General features: G+C 37.0%; 1 protein-coding gene across 3 annotated transcripts in view; it reads right to left on the bottom strand.

Moving 5' to 3' along the window:
- Nucleotides 1-22,120, bottom strand: part of LOC126154582 (organic cation transporter protein-like) — a 73,891-nt gene that overhangs the window by 5,797 nt on the left and 45,974 nt on the right. For all 3 annotated transcript variants that reach the window (XM_049916164.1, XM_049916181.1, XM_049916189.1), the window contains 2 exons: nt 6,403-6,657; nt 6,042-6,256 (listed from right to left, as the gene is read on the bottom strand). In XM_049916164.1, the coding sequence (XP_049772121.1) occupies nt 6,042-6,256; nt 6,403-6,657 (470 nt within the window). The remainder of the gene's footprint in view (nt 1-6,041; nt 6,257-6,402; nt 6,658-22,120) is intronic.

Raw genomic sequence — 22,120 nt, 5'->3', positions numbered from 1 at the left:
GTGTACACAGTGGGGTATCTTGTTTTTAATGATGAGACAGAAGGGAGAGAGTGAGACTAACATATAGGCTTCTTCTGAGTTGAGTACAATGACACATGTCTGCAGTAGCAAACCCAATTACAGAGGAAGTTAACAACATTATTGGATGTGTTCTGCACAGTCACCGTGACTGCCAGTAATAGTGTATGTTCCTTCCACTGCATCTGTTACAAGACACGGGAAAACACTGCTGGATCAGTTGCAGAATGAATACATTACATTTCTGTTCTGATAATGGAAATTCCAAGATAGAAGTTGTAAACAAAAAAGGGGAAAGGCAGCCACTCATCTGCAGCTGATGGATGTGTGGCACATAGATATGGAAAACAACATATAAGGTGTCATTAGTTTTGTAGTGAGCTAATGCACTTTTTCCTTCAAGTAAGAACAATTTATCTGAATTAAAAAATATATATTATTCACAAGCCCTTATGCAACCCAAAACTGCATACTTCTTTTAAGTGTGGCATCAGTAATGAGTTTCATTGAGTGAGATAAACTAGCAGACCCAAAGATACATGTCTGTCCTGAAATACATCTACTATGGATTAATTCACTCACATCTGCAATATAGGATTGAGACAAATGGTGGGCACTTGAAATTTATATGCCTAGGGACTTCAGACTCCAAAGATTAGATTAGATTAGGTTAAAAGTACTTTTCATTCCAGTTGATCCATAATGAGGAGATCTTCCAGGATGTAGAAAATAAATGCTAATTAAGTAACTATCAAACATGTATGAACTATTTCACTAATTGTAGTTTAATTACCTAAATGTGTACTCTGTGTGTGTCCTTAAGATAATTATGTTCATGAAAGACAAGGCAGAAAATAGCACAGTGAATAGAGACACCTGTAACATGTTTTTGGGTGGCGTCCGCCTTTAGCAAAACACGATTTTGTTTTTTGTCCCAGACATGTTTCACCGCAGTTGCAGCATCATCAGTGTTTTTTTTAATTATTATTTTGGCTTCTTACAACATGGTGTGGTTTTCATGCTGTATTACATTTTTACAGTGTTTATTACAGCTGGTAAACAGTGACAGTGACAGCGGCAGTGACAACTCAATGCACAGAACTTGACAATGAAGAAGATGATGAAAAAAGAAACATTGCAGGTGATAAACTGTTAAGAAAAACAGACACTGTAAAATGTAATACAGCAGGAAAACCACACCATGTGGTAAGAAGCTACAATAATAAAAAAAAGCCCACTGATGATGCTGCAACTGCAGTGAAACATGTCTGGAACAAAAAACAAAATCATGTTTTGCTAAAGGCAAACCCCACCCAAAAACATATGTTATTGTTGAAGCAAACACAGGCAAAAGACCTTCAACCTCAAGATGAAGCGACATCTATCACAAATCAAAGATGATTACCATATGATACTGTTTAATAAAATGGATATGGATGACAGCCTACTTGCTGCTGGAAGACATTTCTTTAATACACTCCAAAATACCATTAAGTAGTTCCATGGAAATCTTAAAGTTACTAATTAAAAGATATTTATACTCAGTTAAAGACCTCTGAAATCCATTATTTTGGGGTCTTTCTGTCTTTTTTTCCTCCTCCTCCTCCTTCTTCTCTCTCTCTCTCTCTCTCTCTCTCTCTCTCTCAACTCCCTCCCTCCCCCCCTCTCTCTCTAGATTAGATTAGATTAATACTAGTTCCATGGATCATGAATACGATATTTCGTAATGATGTGGAACGAGTCAAATTTTCCAATACATGACATAATTAAGTTAATTTAACAACATACTTAAGTTAATATAACAACTTTTTCATTTTTTGTGTTTTTTATTTTTATTTTTTTTATGTTTTTTGTTTTTTTTTGCCTTTTTTTAAATTTATATCTAAAAATTCCTTTATGGAGTAGAAGGAGTTGTCATTCAGAAATTCTTTTAATTTCTTCTTAAATACTTGTTGGTTATCTGTTAGACTTTTGATACTATTTGGTAAGTGGCCAAAGACTTTAGTGCCAGTATAATTCAGCCCTTTCTGTGCCAAAGTTAGATTTAATCTTGAATAGTGAAGATCATCCTTTCTCCTAGTATTGTAGTTATGCACACTGCTATTACTTTTGAATTGGGTTTGGTTGTTAATAACAAATTTCATAAGAGAGTATATATACTGAGAAGCTACTATGAATATCCCTAGTTCCTTAAATAAATGTCTGCAGGATGATCTTGGGTGGACTCCAGCTATTATTCCGATTACACGCTTTTGTGCAATAAATACTTTATTCCTCCGTGATGAATTACCCCAAAATATGATGCCATATGAAAGCAACGAGTGAAAATAGGCGTAGTACGCTAATTTACTAAGATGTTTATCACCAAAATTTGCAATGACCCTTATTGCATAAGTAGCTGAACTCAAACGTTTCAGCAGATCATCAATGTGTTTCTTCCAATTTAATCTCTCATCAATGGACACACCTAAAAATTCGGAATATTCTACCTTAGCTATATGCTTCTGATTAAGATCTATATTTATCAATGGCGTCATACCATTCACTGTTCGGAACTGTATGTACTGTGTCTTATCAAAATTCAGTGAGAGTCCGTTTACAAGGAACCACTTAGTAATTTTCTGAAAGACAGTATTGACAATTTCATCAGTTAATTCTTGTTTGTCAGGTGCGATTACTATACTTGTATCATCAGCAAAGAGAACTAACTTTGCCTCTTCATGAATATAGAATGGCAAGTCATTAATATATATTAAGAACAACAAAGGACCCAAGACTGACCCTTGTGGAACCCCATTCTTGATAGTTCCCCAGTTTGAGGAAAGTGCTGATCTTTGCATATTATGAGAACTACTTATTTCAACTTTCTGCACTCTTCCAGTTAGGTACGAATTACACCATTTGTGCACTGTCCCACTCATGCCACAATACTTGAGCTTGTCTAGCAGAATTTCATGATTTACACAATCAAAAGCCTTTGAGAGATCACAAAACATCCCAATGGGTGGTGTTCGGTTATTCAGATCATTCAAAATTTGATTGGTGAAAGCATATATGGCATTTTCTGTTGAAAAACCTTTCTGGAAACCAAACTGACATTTTGTTAGTACTTCATTGTTACATATATGTGAAGCTACTCTTGAATACATTACTTTCTCAAAAATTTTGGATAAAGCTGTTAGAAGCGAGATTGGACGGTAATTGTTGACATCAGATCTATCCCCCTTTTTATGCAAAGGTATAACAATAGCATATTTCAGTCTATCAGGGAAAATGCCCTGTTCCAGAGAACTATTACACAGGTGGCTGAGAATCTTACTTATTTGTTGAGAACAAGCTTTTAGTATTTTGCTGGAAATGCCATCAATTCCATGTGAGTTTTTGCTTTTAAGCAAGTTTATTATTTTCCTAATTTCAGAGGGAGAAGTGGGTGAGATTTCAATTGTATCAAATTGCATAGGTATGGCCTCTTCCATGAACAGCCTAGCATCTTCTAATGAACACCTGGATCCTACTATATCCACAACATTTAGAAAATGATTATTAAAAATATTTTCAACTTCTGACTTTTTGTTTGTAAAGTTTTCATTCAATTTGATGGTAATACTGTCTTCCTGTGCTCTTGGTTGACCTGTTTCTCTTTTAATAATATTCCAAATTGTTTTAATTTTATTATCAGAGTTGCTGATTTCAGACATGATACACATACTTCTGGATTTTTTAATAACTTTTCTTAATATAACACAGTAGTTTTTATAATGTTTGATAGTTTCTGGGTCACTAGTCTTTCTTGCTGTCAGATACAGTTCCCTTTTCCGGTTACAAGATATTTTTATACCCTTAGTAAGCCATGGTTTGTTACAAGGTTTCTTACGAGTATATTTAACTATTTTCTTGGGGAAGCAGTTTTCAAATGCATTTACAAAAATGTCATGAAATAAATTATATTTTAAATTGGCATCAGGTTCACGGTACACCTCATCCCAGTCTAACTGCTGTAGGCTTTTCCTGAAATTTGCAATTGTTAAATCGTTGACTGAACGTACTACTTTGTAGGACTGTTTAGTATTGCTGAATGGAGCTATGTCATATATTGTAAGTAGCTGTGCACCATGATCAGAAAGACCATTCTCAACAGGCTGAGCATTTATCTGGTTAAACTTATCTTGGTCTATAAAGAAGTTATCTATCAGTGAGCTGCTATCCTTTACCACCCGAGTAGGAAAATCAATAACGGGTGTCAAATTGAAAGAACCGAGTAATACTTCAAGGTCATTTTTCCTATTACCCTCTTTCAGAGAATCTACATTGAAGTCTCCACAAATAATAATTTGCTTCCCCCTGTCTGACAGATAGCACAACAAGGAGTCCAAATTTTTCAGAAATAGATGAAAATTTCCTGATGGGGACCTATATACAGTAACAATTATAAATGTGCCTTTATTTAATTTAAGCTCACAGGCACATGCTTCTATATGTTTCTCTACACAAAACTTTTTTGTTTCTATATTTTTTGCACAATGATAACTTTTGACATATATGGCAACAGTTATCATTGTGCAAAAAATATAGAAACAAAAAAGTTTTGTGTAGAGAAACATATAGAAGCATGTGCCTGTGAGCTTAAATTAAATAAAGGCACATTTATAATTGTAACTGTATATAGGTCCCCATCTCTCTCTCTCTCTCTCTCTCTCTCTCTCTCTCTCTCTCTGTGTGTGTGTGTGTGTGTGTGTGTGTGTGTGTGTGTGTGTGTGTATGTATGCATTTCAAGAATATTATTGATAGTAAATATTTATTTAGAGATATTTGAGCTATCTTCTGTGCGTGCTTTTATTGTATATGTCCTTTATATTTGTGGTGTGATTTTACTGATGCACAAAAAAGGAAAATGTCCAAAACTGCAAACTTATTATGGGAAAATAAAGATTATTACTATTTTTTTTACTATTATCAACAAAGTGTATGGCAAATCTGTTCAAACACCATATAAAAGCCAAAATGATTTTTAATAGTCTTATACTGAAGACCCTGAAGGCAAATTGGTGTTCTTGAAAGAAATAAAGAAATGTCAAGGATCCTGTAATTACTGAGGAGCTTGAAAACAAAAATTCCACATCTTTCATAATTCTTCCTTCTATAACACAAACATTAAATGTGAAAGGAAGACAAATTTTGAAAAAGAGCAGGTTGGGAGAAAGGAATGGAAAGCACAGAAATGATAATTTTAAGTTTAAGGATGTCATGGGTATAGAAGCTACATCATTCACAGTGGCCTCAAGAAGCTATAGTATCGATCAAGAAAATGGTAGCAGCTTTCCATTTCACTGACTAATTTTTATATATTTTTACATCTTCAGAACATGGAAGTGTTAAAATTTACATGCAAACATTAAATGTAAACTGTTTTCTCAAGTAACTATAAAGTTCTGTCTTCAAATATAACTTTTAGCATTTAAATTGTGTTGTTATTTGCAATTTACAACTCAGATTTTAAACTGAACTTTAAATAACTGGAAATTTGAAATTTATAAACTGGATTTTCCACATTATCTCTCTCTTTCTCAGAACTGATGTCATGTATTCAATGTATTAAAAAAGTATATAACTGATTAAAATGGACCAATAAAAGAGTATGACAATAATGAAAGCATTTATTTAGTCATGTAACAACCAACATCCTATCTAAATTGGGTGAAAGCATTATACTTATTTTTTGAAGCATAGAAATAAAGCAAGAAAATAGATGGCAGTAGAACAAAAAGGATCTACAATGTATTTCATAATCAAAATGAAATGGACATGTACTTGTAGCCTGCACAAAGCCGTATTTACAGAATAATTTGGGATGTGAATATAAAATGACTCACTCCACATCATCACAATGTATTACACAAATGATCCATAGAATTTGAAACTAACTAACTAATTTCATAACCAAGTTACCTGTAAAAATCATGAATTAAAAAACACCCTATTTTTAATTAATTCAAGTTTTTAAATTTATAATTTATGTAACTTACTTGATGGAACTGCAATTGTGAGCAACAGAGCAAGACCTCCGGTAAGCATGCAGCCACACAGTATGGTTTTACGACCCCATCTGTTCAATGTCAAAAGTAAAAAGGTATATGCAGGAACTTCAACAGCTCCTGATATGAAAAAATTGAGATAGTCATTGCCTCCCAAGTTAGATGTGTTCCAGGACAGGCCATAGTAAGTGCCACTGTTAACAAACCTTCAAAAGGACATCCTATGTTTAAATCCACTAACTTAAATGTTACATAAAGAGAATTAGCAACAATAACAGAGTGTCTGTACATAAGAATTGTCAGTTTATTCACTAGATTTATGTGTCTAGGTCGTATTTTAAAATATTGTTACCAGTTGAAAAAAATATTCAGAGTCTTTCTTCGCAAGTTGGGATACAAAAATAAATCAAAAATGGAAGGCTTCCTTTCAGGCTGGCTTCCATCATAATGGTCGTTTGCGCAAGACAAGGCATTAGAGTCAAGCAAATCCTTCAAGAGTTCTTCTGGGATCTTAACTTTGTTTTCTTCAGCTGCTTTCATTAGTAATTGCTCAGCCTCAGCACAACGACCTTTCACAAGTAACCACCGCACTGACTCTGGGATGAACCTAAAATGTCCCACAAGTTTTAAAACTTGTTGCAGATTATAGTAAAACTGTAAAGTCACTATCAAATGGCCAAGTTTAAAGAATGCCACAGCATTTATTTAAAAATAAAAAAAGATAAACATATGTTATAAGCAGCCTAAAAACATTCATATAGCTTCTAGCAGATCATAAAGCATTCATACTAACTCATATTATATACAATAAATTATTTTGCACAAATCTATGACCCTCTTGTAGAGACCTTGCTCTGGACTTGGAGGAATTACATAGTATCTGCTCTGGAAAACACATGATTTTTAGCATTACATAGAACTTTTATGAGAAATGCCAGTACCTCAAAGTTCTCCAAAGAACTGATAGTATGTATATAGCACAAATTCTTCAGTATTTCACTATATAACAATGTAGTGCAGAATGTGTGTATTGCCACCATTTCCATTCAGTGATCTCTTTTGAGTTCAGCTCACAAGTTTGACACACTATAGCTCACTATTATGCGAAGTTTGAAACTTTTCCTGTGTAAGACTGTTTCATTAGCCCTGTCAATGGAGATCAAAATAAGTCAAATAGGAGAAAAATCCATGTGGTTACAAATTTTTGTACATTGATAGGAGGGAGGACCATGAACAAAATACTAAAAATTCTGACCACTGGGATGGATGGAGGGGGCGGGGGTGTAATAAAGGACATATTTTTATGTTTTTCTCAAATAACTCAAAACTGCAACAAGTTTTTCCAAGGTTTTAGAGTGTCACCAATGAGTGTCACATATGCCTTCAACCAGACAATCATCAGAGATGTGTTTGGAGTCAGCCTGGTCAGGCTGAATGCCTTAGACACACTGTCCAGCAAGTGCAGAAAAGTGGAGGTTCCCTGCTGTTTTGGGGTGGCATTATGTGGGGCCGAAGTATGCCACTGGTGGTCGTGGAAGGTGCCGTAATGGCTGTACAATATGTGAATGCCATCCTCCGACAAATAGTGCAACCATATTGGCAGCATACTGGTGAGTCATTTATCTTCATGAATGAAAATTCGTGCCCCCATCGTGCATGTCTTGTGGATGACTTCCTTCAGGATAATGACACCGCTCAACTAGAGTGGACAGCATGTTCTCCAGACATGAACCCTATCGAACATGCCTGGGATATAATGAAAAGGTCTGTTTATGGACGATGTGATCCATCAACGACTCAGAGGGATCTACACCTGGGACAATATGGACCAACAGTGCCTTGATGAACTTATGGACAGTATGCCGCGGTGAATAAAGGCATGCGTCAATGCATGAGGACGTGCTACTGGATATCAGAGGTACTGGTGTATGCCACAATCTGGACCACCACCTCTGAATGTCTCGTTGTATGGTGTTACAACATACAATGTATGGTTTACATGGGTGATAGAAAGGCCGGAAATGATGTTTATGTTGATCCAGGATTGACAGAGTACATTGAAAAAGTTCAGAGAAGGACAGCATGTTTTGTATTATCGCAAAATATGGGAGAGAGTGTCACTGAAATGATACAGGATTTCGGCTGTGCATCATTAAAACAAAGGTGTTTTTCATTGCTATCGAATCTTCTCATGAAATTCCGATCACCAACCTTCTCTTCCGAATGCAAAAATGTTTTTGGCACCGACCTGCATAGGGAGAAATGATCACCATGATAAAATAAGGGAAATCAGAGCTCGTATGGAAAGATATAGGTGTTTGTTGTTTCTGCGTGCTATACGAGATTGGAATTACAGAGAATTGTGAAGGTGGTTCGATGGACCCTCTGCCGTGCACTTAAATGTGATTTGCAGAGTATCCATGTAGATGTAGATGTACTCCAGTTTTCTGTACAGGTTCCGGGACCCTCGGAACCAAGGTGATGCATAACATTTTTTAATGTGTGTATATACAGGCTAGGTAATGTCATTATGCTGAAACTTTTTAAATGGTTTCTGCAGGACTCCCTGTGTGGTACTTCTACTAAATATATAATTGTCTTCTTCTGCCATCAGAAAATACATTTAGCTCCTGGGGATTTGCTTCAGAGCAATATCCCATACAGCAGACGAGAATGGAAGAAAGCAAAATATGACCAGAGCAACAACTGTTTGCTCATACTGTTTCTTAATTTATACAATAAAAAGTATACAAGCCAGTTTGTGGCACAGTTAATTTGCACATTCTTCACAAGAGAGTTTTTGGTCTATGAATACTCCAAGTAGTTTCACTGTTTTATTTTCATTTTTGGATACCTTCAGATTAAAAATTATTTCTTCTGTTTGTATTTGGTATGTACACAGCTGATTGGCATGACACCAGTAATTAGTCATTTGCATCATTTTCCTGTTGTTAGCTAGTACACTTTGTAAATTCTCCCCATGGTTATTAATGTCTTGTCATCAGCATACAGTATATTCTTACATTCTATATAATTTGAAAATTCATTATTGCAGAAAATAAACAGGAAAGGCCTAAGAATAGAGTCTTATTATAGTCCTCTTTTTTATTGGGAGTATCGCTGATCTCTGCTTATTTGGATACACAAGCTGTAACCTATTGCTTGAATAAGATTTGAATAAACTGAGTGAGTTACCTTCTATGCCATAAGATTCTAACTTTTTGAGGATTATGTCATACGACACTAAGTCAAATGCTTTGCTTAAAGCAATAAGCATTCCAGACATGGATAGCCTTGTCTCATACCTTCATAAACATTATTCACCAAAGCTTCAACTACTTTTAAAGTGATGGATGAGACCTGAATCTGAACTGCTGCTCATTTAAAAGTTTGTTCCTTTGCCGTATATCTGTTTATGCATGCAACGTTCTATTATCTTGGATATGACTGGTACTACTTAAATAGATCTGTAGTTGTCTGGGAGGTTTCTATCACCTTTTTTTGTGCACTAGTAATGTAACTGTGAGCTTAAGACATTATGGAAAAACTCCTTCATCTATTGCTTTGTTAGATAGTGAAAGAAGTGGAATTTTTATTTTCTTTGCTATACACTTTATTAAGTAATCACTGAGTCCAAAATAGTCTTCTGTTTTGGAATTGCTTAGTTTGTGTATCAATTTATGAATGCTGGAGCAATCTTCGATGAAAATGTCATGGAGTGGAGGATAAGGAAAAATGAAGAACTACGGGAGCTGTACAAACATAGTACCATTGTGGAAATGTTAAAGAAGAGAAGACTGAACTGGGCTGGTCATGTAGCAAGGATGCCAGAGAACAGACTACCCAAAATAGCATCCACTAAGAAATTAGAAGGAAAGAGAAGAAGAGGAAGACCTCGAATTAGGTGGATGGAGAATATCCGGGAAGATGCAGCTAGGATGGGCATCAACTCTGATTGGACAACAATTTCCCTGGATAGAAATAATTGGAAGAGGCTCGTAGAGCAGGTGTATGGTCGATAAGGCCTTAGCCATGTGTAAAGTAAAGTAAAAAGTAAGTTTAAAGTGATTAGGGTCTATGTAAATTTCTGACTTGTTTGTTTTACAAGAGTTAGCAGGGCTTCTGCACATAATGTACAGTTGCTGAGTGGAGTGGTAGCGCTGGAAATATTTACAAAATATTCATTGAATGTACCACAGTCAATACCCATACCATTTTCTTTATTGATGTCATTAACTTTCCCTTTGATGACATTCCAGACTGTTTTACATTTACTTTTGTAATTTAAAGTGTACTCATCATTTGCACTGCAATAGCATTTTTTATTTTGGTTGTGTAGAGTTTTCTCATATTTGTGTTATTTTACTTGTCCCAGTCACTTTTATGAGACACACCTTTTACAATTAATAGTAGTATCCTGAGTTTGTCAAGTTGTGGAATGATTATGTAATAATGGTTAAATTCAAATTGCTATATTTGTCACTTGTAATTTATGATTGTTATCTGTAATTAATTTTGTCATGCTCTCTCTCTCTCTCTCTCTCTCTCTCTCTCTCTCTCTCTGTGTGTGTGTGTGTGTGTGTGTGTGTGTATTTCTGCTCCTTTCGCAATTTTGACTTGTCCTATATTCAGTGTACTGTTTAAGTATGTAATGAATCAAATGGACCAATAAATGAATGAATGAATACCACTTGTCGATATGATTCTGCTTATGTTTGATGCCAGTGCAATGTCTTTTGATTACAGCAGGGCATGTCTTTTCCGCTACGGACTTAACCTCTGGTAGGAACATTGGAAAAACATTTGTCAATCCTTTTTTAATATCACCTACAATTATAATCTTATGCTGTTTGTATTTGGACAACTGCACTATTAAAGTATTCATTTTTTCTATAAATACTATTTCATCAGAGCCTGGAGTTCAATAAACTGAGACAATTACAATGTATAGTATCCATGTCCCCCCCATGAACCACGGACCTTGCCGTTGGTGGGGAGGCTTATGTGCCTCAGCGATACAGATAGCCGTACCGATTGGTGCAACCACAACGGAGGGGTATCTGTTGGGAGGCCAGACAAACGTGTGGTTCCTGAAGAGGGGCAGCAGCCTTTTCAGTAGTTGCACGGGCAACAGTCTGGATGATTGACTGATCTGGCCTTGTAATACTAACCAAAATGGCCTTGCTGTGCTGGTACTGCAAACGGCTGGAAGCAAGGGGAAACTACAGCCGTAATTTTTCCCGAGGACATGCAGCTTTACTGTATGGTTAAATGATGATGGCGTTCTCTTGGGTAAAATATTCCGGAGGTAAAATAGTCCCCCATTCGGATCTCCGGGCGGGGACTACTCAAGATGACGTCATTATCAGGAGAAAGAAAACTGGCGTTCTATGGATCGGAGCGTGGAATGTAAGATCCCTTAATTGGGCAGGTAGGTTAGAAAATTTAAAAATGGAAATGGATAGGTTAAAGTTAGATATAGTGGGAATTAGTGAAGTTCGGTGGCAGGAGGAACAAGACTTTTGGTCAGGTGAATACAGGGTTATAAATACAAAATCAAATAGGGGTAATGCAGGAGTAGGTTTAATAATGAATAAAAAGATAGGAGTGCGGATAAGCTACTACAAACAGCATAGTGAACACATTATTGTGGCCAAGAGAGACACGAAGCCCATGCCTACTACAGTAGTACAAGTTTATATGCCCACTAGCTCTGCAGATGATGAAGAAATTGATGAAATGTATGATGAGATAAAAGAAATTATTCAGGTAGTGAAGGGAGACGAAAATTTAATAGTCATGGATGACTGGAATTTGAGAGTAGGAAAAGGGAGAGAAGGAAACATAGAGGTGAATATGGATTGGGGCTAAGAAATGAAAGAGGAAGCCGTCTGGTAGAATTTTGTACAGAGCATAACTTAATCATAGCTAACACTTGGATCAAGAATCATGAAAGAAGATACTGGAATGTTTCAGGTAGATTATATAATAGTAAGACAGAGATTTAGGAACCAGGTTTTAAATTGTAAGACATTTCCAGGGGCAGATGTGGACTCTGACCACAATCTATGGGTTATGAACTGTAGATTAAAACTGAAGAAACTGCAAAAAGGTTGGAATTTAAGGAGATGGGACCTGGATAAACTGACTACACCAGAGGTTGTACAGAGTTTCAGGGAGAGCATAAGGGAACAATTGACAGGAATGGGGGAAAGAAATAAAGTAGAAGAAGAATGGGTAGCTCTGAGAGATGAAGTAGTGAAGGCAGCAGAGGATCAAGTAGGTAAAAAGACGAGGGCTAGTAGAAATCCTTGGGTAACAGAAGAAATATTGAATTTAATTGATGAAAGTAGAAAATATAAAAATGAATTAAATGAAGCAGGCAAAAAGGAATACAAACATCTAAAAAATGAGATCGACAGGAAGTGCGAAATGGATAAGCAGGGATGGCTAGAGGACAAATGTAAGGATGTAGAGGTTTATCTCACTAGGGGCAAGATAGATACTGCCTACAGGAAAATTAAAGAGACCTTTGGAGAAAAGAGAGCCACTTGTATGAATATCAAGGGCTCAGATGAAAACCCAGTTCTAAGAAAAGAAGGGAAAGCAGAAAGGTGGAAGGAGTATATAGAGGATCTATACAAGGGCGATGCACTTGAGGACAACATTATGGAAATGGAAGAGGATATAGATGAAGATGTAATGGGAGATATGATACTGCGTGAAGAGTTTGACAGAGCACTGAAAGACCAGAGTCGAAACAAGGCCCCGGGAGTAGACAACATTCCCTTAGAAGTACTGATGTCCTTGGTAGAGCCAGTCCTGAGAAAACTCTACCCTCTGGTGAGCAAGATGTATGAGACAGGCAAAATCCCCTCAGACTTCAAGAAGAATATAATAATTCCAATCCCAAAGAAAGCAGGTGTTGACAGATGAGAAAATTACCGAACTATCAGTTTAATAAGTCACAGCTGCAAAATACTCACGCGTATTCTTTACAGATGAATGGAAAAACTGGTAGACGCCGACCTCGGTGAAGACCAGTTTGGATTCCGTAGAAGTGTTTGAAACACATGAGGCAATACTGACCTTACGACTTATCTTAGAAGAAAGATTAAGGAAAGGCAAACCTAAGTTTCTAGCATTTGTAGACTTAGAGAAAGCTTTTGACAATGTTGACTGGAATACTCGCTTTCAAATTCTAAAGGTGGCAGGGGTAAAATACGGGGAGCGAAAGGCTATTTACAATTTGTACAGAAACCAGATGGCAGTTATAAGAGTTGAGGGGCATGAAAGGGAAGCAGTCATTGGGAAGGGAGTGAGACAGGGTTGTAGTCTCTCCCGATGTTATTCAATCTGTATATTGAGCAAGCAGTAAAGGAAACAAAAGAAAAATTTGGAATAGGTATTAAAATCCATGGAGAAGAAATAAAAACTTTGAAGTTCGCCAATGACATTGTAATTCTGTCAGAGACAGCAAAGGACTTGGAAGAGCAGTTGAATGGAATGGACAGTGCCTTGAAAGGAGGATATAAGATGAACATCAACAAAAGCAAAACGAGGATAACAGAATGTAGTCGAATTAAGTCGGGTGATGCTGAGGGAATTAGATTAGGAAATGAGACACTTGAAGTAGTAAAGGAGTTTTGCTATTTGGGGAGCAAAATAACTGATGATGGTCGAAGTAGAGAAGATATAAAATGCAGACTGGCAATGGCAGAGAAAGTGTTTCTGAAGAAGAGAAATTTGTTAACATCGAGTATAGATTTAAGTGTGAGGAAGTTGTTTCTGAAAGTATTTGTATGGAGTGTAGCCATGTATGGAAGTGAAACATGGACGATAAATAGTTTGGACAAGAAGAGAATAGAAGCTTTCGAAATGTGGTGCTACAGAAGAATGCTGAAGATTAGATGGGAAGATCAGATAACTAATGAGGAGGTATTGAATAGAACTGGGGAGAAGAGGAGTTTGTGGCTCAACTTGACAAGAAGAAGGGACTGGTTGGTAGGACATGTTCTGAAGCATCAAGGGATCACAAATTTAGCACTGAAGGGCAGTGTGGAGGGTAAAAATCGTAGAGGGAGACCAAGAGATGAATACACTAAGCAGATTCAGAAGGATGTAGGTTGCAGTAAGTACTGGGAGATTAAGAAACTTGCACAGGATAGAGTAGCATGGAGAGCTGCATCAAACCAGTCTCAGGACTGAAGACCACAACAACAACAACAACAATACCCATGTATCTGCAGCTCTCAGATACAACCCCAAATCCTTATTTGTGACTATGTGTAACTATTACTGTAAAAGTATTTATATTCTATAATATTTATTTTTTCTGTAATATTCATTTATCTGCAAAATTTACTTTTTTGTAATAGAACCTATGTAGTACACAATATTAAACTGATTAGTACTACTTAAAATGAAACCACAACACACTTGTAAAACTCCTCTGTCATATTCACAACATGTTTACCAGAACATGATATAAATAAATAGCACAAAATTAAACTTCTGTAAATTTCCTGCAAGAAATTTCATATTTGTTTTGCAACCTGGACAAGTAGTTTCCACATAGCAGGAGACGGAAAAATCACAAATTATTAAAAATACTGTTTTAATAATATAAAATTAATGTTTAATGTCAAATGAAGTGGCTTAAGAAAAATTAATAAGTCTGTGTATCACATCTCAGTGCAGTAGAGCCATGTTAAAGAAGAAATTGTGTTCTGGGAGTGTTTAGGAAGGGGTGTTCGTGGAGGGTAGTCATGCACTTCTCTCATTTGTAGGTTTGCAAACTGAAGAACAAGGAGACAAGTCTCCACCTCTCACTCCTCCACTAAGTTACAAAAAGCAACTATAGGGTGTTTCACAAAGTTATACCAAACCTTCTGCAGCTCGTCTTATGAATCATTGGCGACACAGTGGACAGACACATCTGGAGGTAGGGAATGGGGGCTATTTTCCAAAAAAATTGTGTGACCTGGAATATAAGTATGAGTTAATACTAACACACATGGGCAGATTCAATGTAGATCTCTGCATATTGTTCTGCGCAAGAGGGGAAACTGATCATTAGTCATTCTGTATGACAGTTCTAGCATTTTTCTGGAAAAGGCAACTTCCCTCCCATGAGTTATGTTGGCTTTTCAGTTTACTAACAAACTACATGTCCGCAGCATTGCTTGTCCAGTTTTTGTATATGAGTAGAGAGAACTTCATTGAGCTCCTGATTATGTGGGGAAGTTATTTTCAGTTTATTAACTGAGTATTTTTTGCAATTAAGTGAGTTTTTATGTAAATACGTTCCTATGAACAATGGCTGAGAAGTATTTAATTTGTAAATGTGATGTTGTTAGTGGCCCTTTGTGTTGATGGGAAAGGGACTGGCACATTGCTGCTGTCTATCATTTACAGTATATTGTAAAGCCATATAACCACATTGTAGTCACTTGGCGGTGAATTAATGAATGAGCAGAAAGTTTCTTCATTTCTCCCAAGATTAATTTTGTTAGTGGTAGACTGTATAAATCTCTTTCATTCAGGGATCCTGGCACTTTTAGAGTAGGTTGCACTGAATGGAGTCTCTTATCAAGCATTCACAGTATATCTTGCAAAGATGTTTGAATATGTCTGATGGAATGGATTGATAATGTTCAGTTCTAGGACACTAATCTGCTGTAATGCATTGCTTGACTTGTGACTGAAGTTTCATAACATCTATGTGATCTACTTCTGTTGCTGAGGAAGTGAATTTTAGCCGCTGGTCCTCTTCAGATTTTGGTAGAGCTGGGGCTAGTGAGATGCATTTAATATCCCTCATGATGTGAAAAGTATTCCAACCACTGGTAATGGGGACAATGAAATCAACATTATGGAAAACATACTGACAGCTTGTTACACTTAGGATAGGATCTTTAGTGTGGTAGATAGTTGATACCTACTGCTGTTGAGCTCTCTTACATAATAGCCCAGTTAACTTAATAAACTGAAAGTAACTCCACTATATAAACAAGATCTCACTGAATTTATTTTGTCTACTGACACAAGAGAAATGGACAGGATACATTGGGGAGATATAGTCTCTCTGTAAACTGAAAAGCAGGCAGTGCCCATTGTGGGGGAAGCTGCCTTTCCTAGAAGCATGCTACGACTGCTGTATACAATGACTAAGAAGCTATTTCATCTCTAGCAGTTTAAAACAATGTGTAGAGTGAAATACTATTATCCACCCATATCTGTCACAAACCAAACTCTTCACTCATATCTGTAGTCCATGAAGTGTGTCTGTGCACTGCATTGGCAGTGATTCATAAGACACACTCAGATGGGTCAGTATAATTTTGTGAAACACCTATAGTTGCTTTCTGTGACATAGTGGGGGAGAGAGAGTGGGGAATCACCTGCTTACTCTTCAGTTTGCAGGTTTATGGAGGAAGAAGGTGCATGACCACATTCCAGCAACCTGACTTCTCTCACGCAACTACCCCCCCCCCCCCTCCCCCCACACACACACAAACAGAACCTATTACAACCCCAGAACACAATTTATCTTAAAATGGCTCTACTGGGCTTAGATGCAGTACCTACATTTAATATTTGTCTTTATGCATTTCATTTAAAATTAAACACTGATTTTACAGCATTACAACACTATTATTAATAATCTGTCATTTTTCCATCCCCTGCCATTGCTGAAACTATTTGTCATGCAGAAAAAACAAACAGGACTTTTCTTGTAGGTAATTTGATGTAGCTTAATTTCATACAGGAAATCATTTTTGATAAAAGCTGCAGTTTTTTAATTATTCAAGAAAAACATAAAAAAATGATCTTTATGTGCAACACTCCCCCACCCCAATGCTCATACCCCATTGGTCAGGTATTGTAATATGTTGTTCATGGTGCTTCGTCTTACCGGTGTACAAAAATTTGCAACTACATGATTTTTCCCCCAATTTTTCTTTGTTGGCTGGACTACATAGTGTATATTTTTATTAAACTGTGGAGAAAAGGACATTACTCCAAAGATGACCTGAAATTTCATAGAATTCATTATTATCATTTAATTACACCTGTTAGTTCAGTGTTCCTTCCAGGCCCTTTCCCATTCCTAGTACACAGTTGCTTTTAAGTGATGTTTCCATTTATTTTGCACCTCTCCACCCACCATTTCTGTTTTTCTGTGTTCCTGTCATTTATTTCCCTGTTATCCTGATTCAGTTGCTCTTCTTTCAGTGGCATTTAAATTCTCTAAATAAGCTCATTTCTTTAATGTAAATATGATTCAGAATAGTTAACTGAAAATGTTTTGTGTAAAATGCATATTTTTCTATTGTTGAGATACTATCAAATCATACTTGTTGAGAATAAAAGAATACAAAACACTTGTCAGTTGAAAATTTTGTAAAACTGAATCAATAAAATACATAATGCACTTCTCACAAGTAATTCACCACTGACTGCTGATCAACATGAAACTTAAATCTGGACAACACTATATATGATGTTTGTCTCTAAATATCCACATAGGATCATTCTTTACGAGTGTATTACATGGTATTTTTTCTTATTTGCAAACTTAAATGATAAATGATATCATATATATCCTGGTGATAAAAATCATTAATTATCATTTGGAAGCATTAAGAAGTTCAATTTGTAAGAAAGAAGCATGTCATTTATAATACCACAGATGTGATGCAATGCTTATATACCACGTGTAATGCATTGCTTATGTATTAAAGATGGTGGCAATGACTGTGCTTCAGCTAAATTTCTTGGGATCCATCTTGACTTGTAATTAACATGGAAGAATCATACCAATCATACCTATACTGGGTTAACAAGTGTTAAATACAGTATCTGTTAAGTAAACTAAGCTCTTGTGATGGTGGTAAGCTATTGCTCAATGCATGCTATGCCTTTTTCCCATGGCCACTTGACATATGCCATTTTGTTATATTGCAATTCAGCTGGAGCAAAACAAAGTTCTTATTTGTCAAAAGAAGGCAATCTGATACATCTGTGGAGTCAGAAATAATGAGTCTTGTAGGCAATATTTCAAAAAACTAAAAATACCAGCAGTTACATTCCTCTTTATACTAAATCGTCTAATAATACAAAGGAAAACCAGATAGCCATAAACTATGACAAACTGTCCATCAACTTAACACATGTCTAAAACAGCAGATTGACATCACAATCACTGTACTTAAGAAAAAAAGGTATTTACAATTATATGGCAGTCAAACTATTTAACATTTTGCCAGCACAGGAACACAATGTGCCATTGAGTATGTTTAAAAATGCCACACAGAAATTGCTTAGTGAAAAAGGATTTTATACAATAGAAGAGTTCAAAACTTGCCCTAAAAGGGGTCTTAAGTACTAATCAAATTTCATTTAGATTAAATTTAAATATGTGAATCTCTTGAATATAATGTATAGTGATAGTGTTGATCCTGATACGGAGTGAGTCTGCTGTGTCTTTTTACATCTTTGGAGCAGCATAATGTATAACATTACAAACATGTCCATGAAGTCAGAGCCTTTGTCAACAGCCATGTCTAGCAATATGTTTCACGAATCACTAGTGACTGCAACAGAAATTTCAACATCATGTTGCCTGATTTTTGGCCTACAAGGGCACAATTATGGTTTACCCAAGTTGAGGCCATTTTTATTCCTTGCTTACTTCGTAACACAGGTAATGAAGCAAGCTCCCACAAAATGTCAGGGCAGCTATATTGGCTTTTACTGATCTGCCTGTTGATGAAATGGCCAAGAATGCTAACACAAGTGCTATTGCATGCAGTGATGGTAACAAGTGTGCTGCCATTAAAGAGGTTATGGATGGCAGTCATGACCTGTGCATGTATGCTACAGGCCATGCAGAGTTCCGTCACAGAAAACCAATATAGCACTATGTGGAGAGTTTGGTGAACAATGTTGCACACCTAAATGCTAATTTAAATGGACATAATTTTGAGTCTACTGCCCATGCAAGAAGCAAGTTTCTACATATCCATAGGTGGTATTGGTTGGTTGGTTAATATAGAGGAGAGGATCAAACAGGTCATCGGTCCCATTGGATAAGGGAAGAATGGGGAAGGAAGACAGCTGTGCCCTTTCAAAGGGACCATAAGGCATTTGCTTGAAGCAATTTAGGGAAATTGTGAAAAACCTCAATCAGGACGACCCGAAGGCAGGTTTGAGCTGTTGTCCTCCTGAACGCAAGTCCAGTGTGCTAACCACTGCACCACCTCGCTTGCTGGTGATATTGATATTATAAGTGATTTAGGGTAGCAACAAGGCACTGTGCCAAACTCTGCTCATACCCGGACTTGACCGACAAGTGTCAGTAGCCACACATACTCATTGATCTCATTTACAGCGCCTACAATATTGCTCAGATGCCACAGTTGTTGATGTTGCTGGTTCTGCAAGATTGTTCATTAAAGACAAGTTATTACAAGCTGTGTTCTTGATTGATACTGGATCAGACATTAGTGTTATTCCTCCAACTGCAAGTGGTTTTAAACAGGTTACTGAAATACCTATTTCAATGGCAGCTAATAATTCACTCCCAATACCTTTGGCAAACAAACATCAGGATTGGCAATGGAAGATGATTTTTTGCCTACTTGGACTTATGTTGTTCCCAGTGTTTCTGTGCCTATTACTGGTGCTGATTTCTTGCGTCATTTTTCTCTGGTACCTGACTTGATGAATAAGTCTCTTATGAAAGAACCTTCATGTGCTCAACTTCCTACCACATTGGGTCATGTTTGGCACAATGTCTGCACTGTGGACTGCATGAAGATTTCCAGACCAAACATGTCTCCCCCAATGGTACAATGCACCCTGGAGCCACACTTGTCCACATGCAGAATGCACACTTACACAAGAAGACATTGCTTTCTCCTGTATACGTCACATGACAACTTTCAGAATTGAATGCACAGAACTCCACATGCAGGGCCCAAGTTGAGAAATGTCTTGGCATGTGGCATGAAGACAATGATGCAATGGCCTATATTCAAGAGCAAAATCAGCACTTGCGAGACCGGGCAAGCAGGTGAATATGGCCTTGGAGTGGTCACACCAGAAATTATGACAGTTCTGTGAAGCACTGCCTTGCAGGTTGAAGATCTCCCACCCTCACTCCCTCGCCTGAGGCTGATTGGATGGTGGCTAATGACCTCACCCAGCTGTTACTGAAGCATTTTCCAGCACTGACTGACACAACACTCACAACAGATAGGCACTGCCATTCTACTCTCCATCACATCAAAACTATGCCAGTGGTTAATGGGGTTAGTGGACCTCATCACCTGCTTCCATAAAAGCTGAATGCTGCTCAGCAGTAGTTTGATAAGATGATTAATGATGGTTGTGTTTCTCACTCTAAGAGTGCTTGGTCTTCTCCATTACAGATGGCCAGAAAAAAAGATGGAAACTGGAGGCTCTGTGAGGATTAAGAGCTCTGAAATCTTATACAATCACTGATAGGTACGCTGGCACTAATATATTTGATTTTACCAGTAACTTGTTGGGTGCATGTCTTTTTTTACTGATCTTGTCAAAACTAAGGCTCTTGCACAGGTTCTTGTGGCCCTCGAAGACACAATTAAGACTCCTATTACTACACCTTTTGGGTTATTCAAACACAATATTATGCCTTTTGGACTGTATACTGTAGCCCAAACATGGAAATGGTTTGTGCATGAAGTTCTTCAGGGTTTTCCATTCACTTTTTTGCTATGTCAATAAAATTTTAATTTTCTCTGCTACTCGTGAGGACCATTTGAAACATTCAATGCTCTGAAGGTTGGAGGACTGTGATATGATTAATGTTGATTAGTGTATTTTCATGAAGAAAGGGGTTCCTTTCTTAGGCTACAAGATGCCTAACACAGGCATTTCTCCTATGCCTGATAAGGTTCCTGATATTCAAAACATACCTCTTCCTAAGACTTTCGAAGGACTCAACCATTTCTTAGGCAAGTTAAATTATTATTGCAAACACCATTACATGGTGGCTGAAGTATAAGAGCCTCTTTACAGCCTCCTAAAAGGAAAGAACACTCCTGGCAACAGAAAGATTTCCTGGAATGATAGCACTGCTACAGCTTTTTAGGACTTCAAAATGAAACTTGCTCAGGTTTCTTAGATGGCTCATCCCAATGCTTATGTTCCCACTGCTCTTTTTTTATGTGAGTCACATCACTGTAGTCACTATATTGCAACAATGTACTTCTCAAGCATGGAAACATCTGGTTTTCTTTTCTAAAAATTTGTCAAAACAGCAACAATCTTCGGATGCTTTTGATAGAGAGCTGCTAGCCATATTTCTTGCTGTAAAACATTTTCATCCTTGGCTTGATAACTAGACTTACTATATACACTGACCACAAACAATTGACTTCCATTTCCAAAAATGTCACACAATTAAATTCTCCACAACATGTTTATCAAGTTGATTTCATAGCTAAATTTTATACAGATGTTCAGCACCTTTCTGGTCAGGACAATGTGGTACAGATTGTTTGTCCCACAACTGTGTAGTGAATACTGTTACTGACTGGATAAAAGTGGCTGCATACCAGAACACGGACCCACACCTCCTCAAACTGCAGCTGCATCCGGAATCAACAGGTTTACAACTGAAACGCCTAGGCCTGTATGATTCTGCAAACAGTATTGGATGTGGTATTTCTGGGCTAAAAATACGCCCATTTACCCCTGAAAAGTGGTACCTAATTGTTTTTATTCATTTCACTCTTTGGGTCACCCAGGGGTAAGAGTGACTGTGCATTTAACTGCAGTTGAAGTTGTCTGACCCGTGTTATGGAAGTGTTGCAGCAGTTGGGTGAAGAAACGCATCAAGTGCAAAGTTAATAGACATATGGCTGCTCTTGTTGCTGGTTTCCCCACACTTTCCAGGAGGTTTTCTGAATTGCACGTCGACACTGTTGCCCCCTTTCCCCCTTCTGAAGGGGTCACAATGACTGACCAATATAATCATTGGCTGTATCTGTACAGGATATTTATATTGCTCACATTTT

Source organism: Schistocerca cancellata, chromosome 1 (genome assembly GCF_023864275.1).
Source record: "Schistocerca cancellata isolate TAMUIC-IGC-003103 chromosome 1, iqSchCanc2.1, whole genome shotgun sequence".
NCBI lineage: Eukaryota > Metazoa > Arthropoda > Insecta > Orthoptera > Acrididae > Schistocerca > Schistocerca cancellata.
This window is presented reverse-complemented; position numbering and strand designations above follow the sequence as displayed.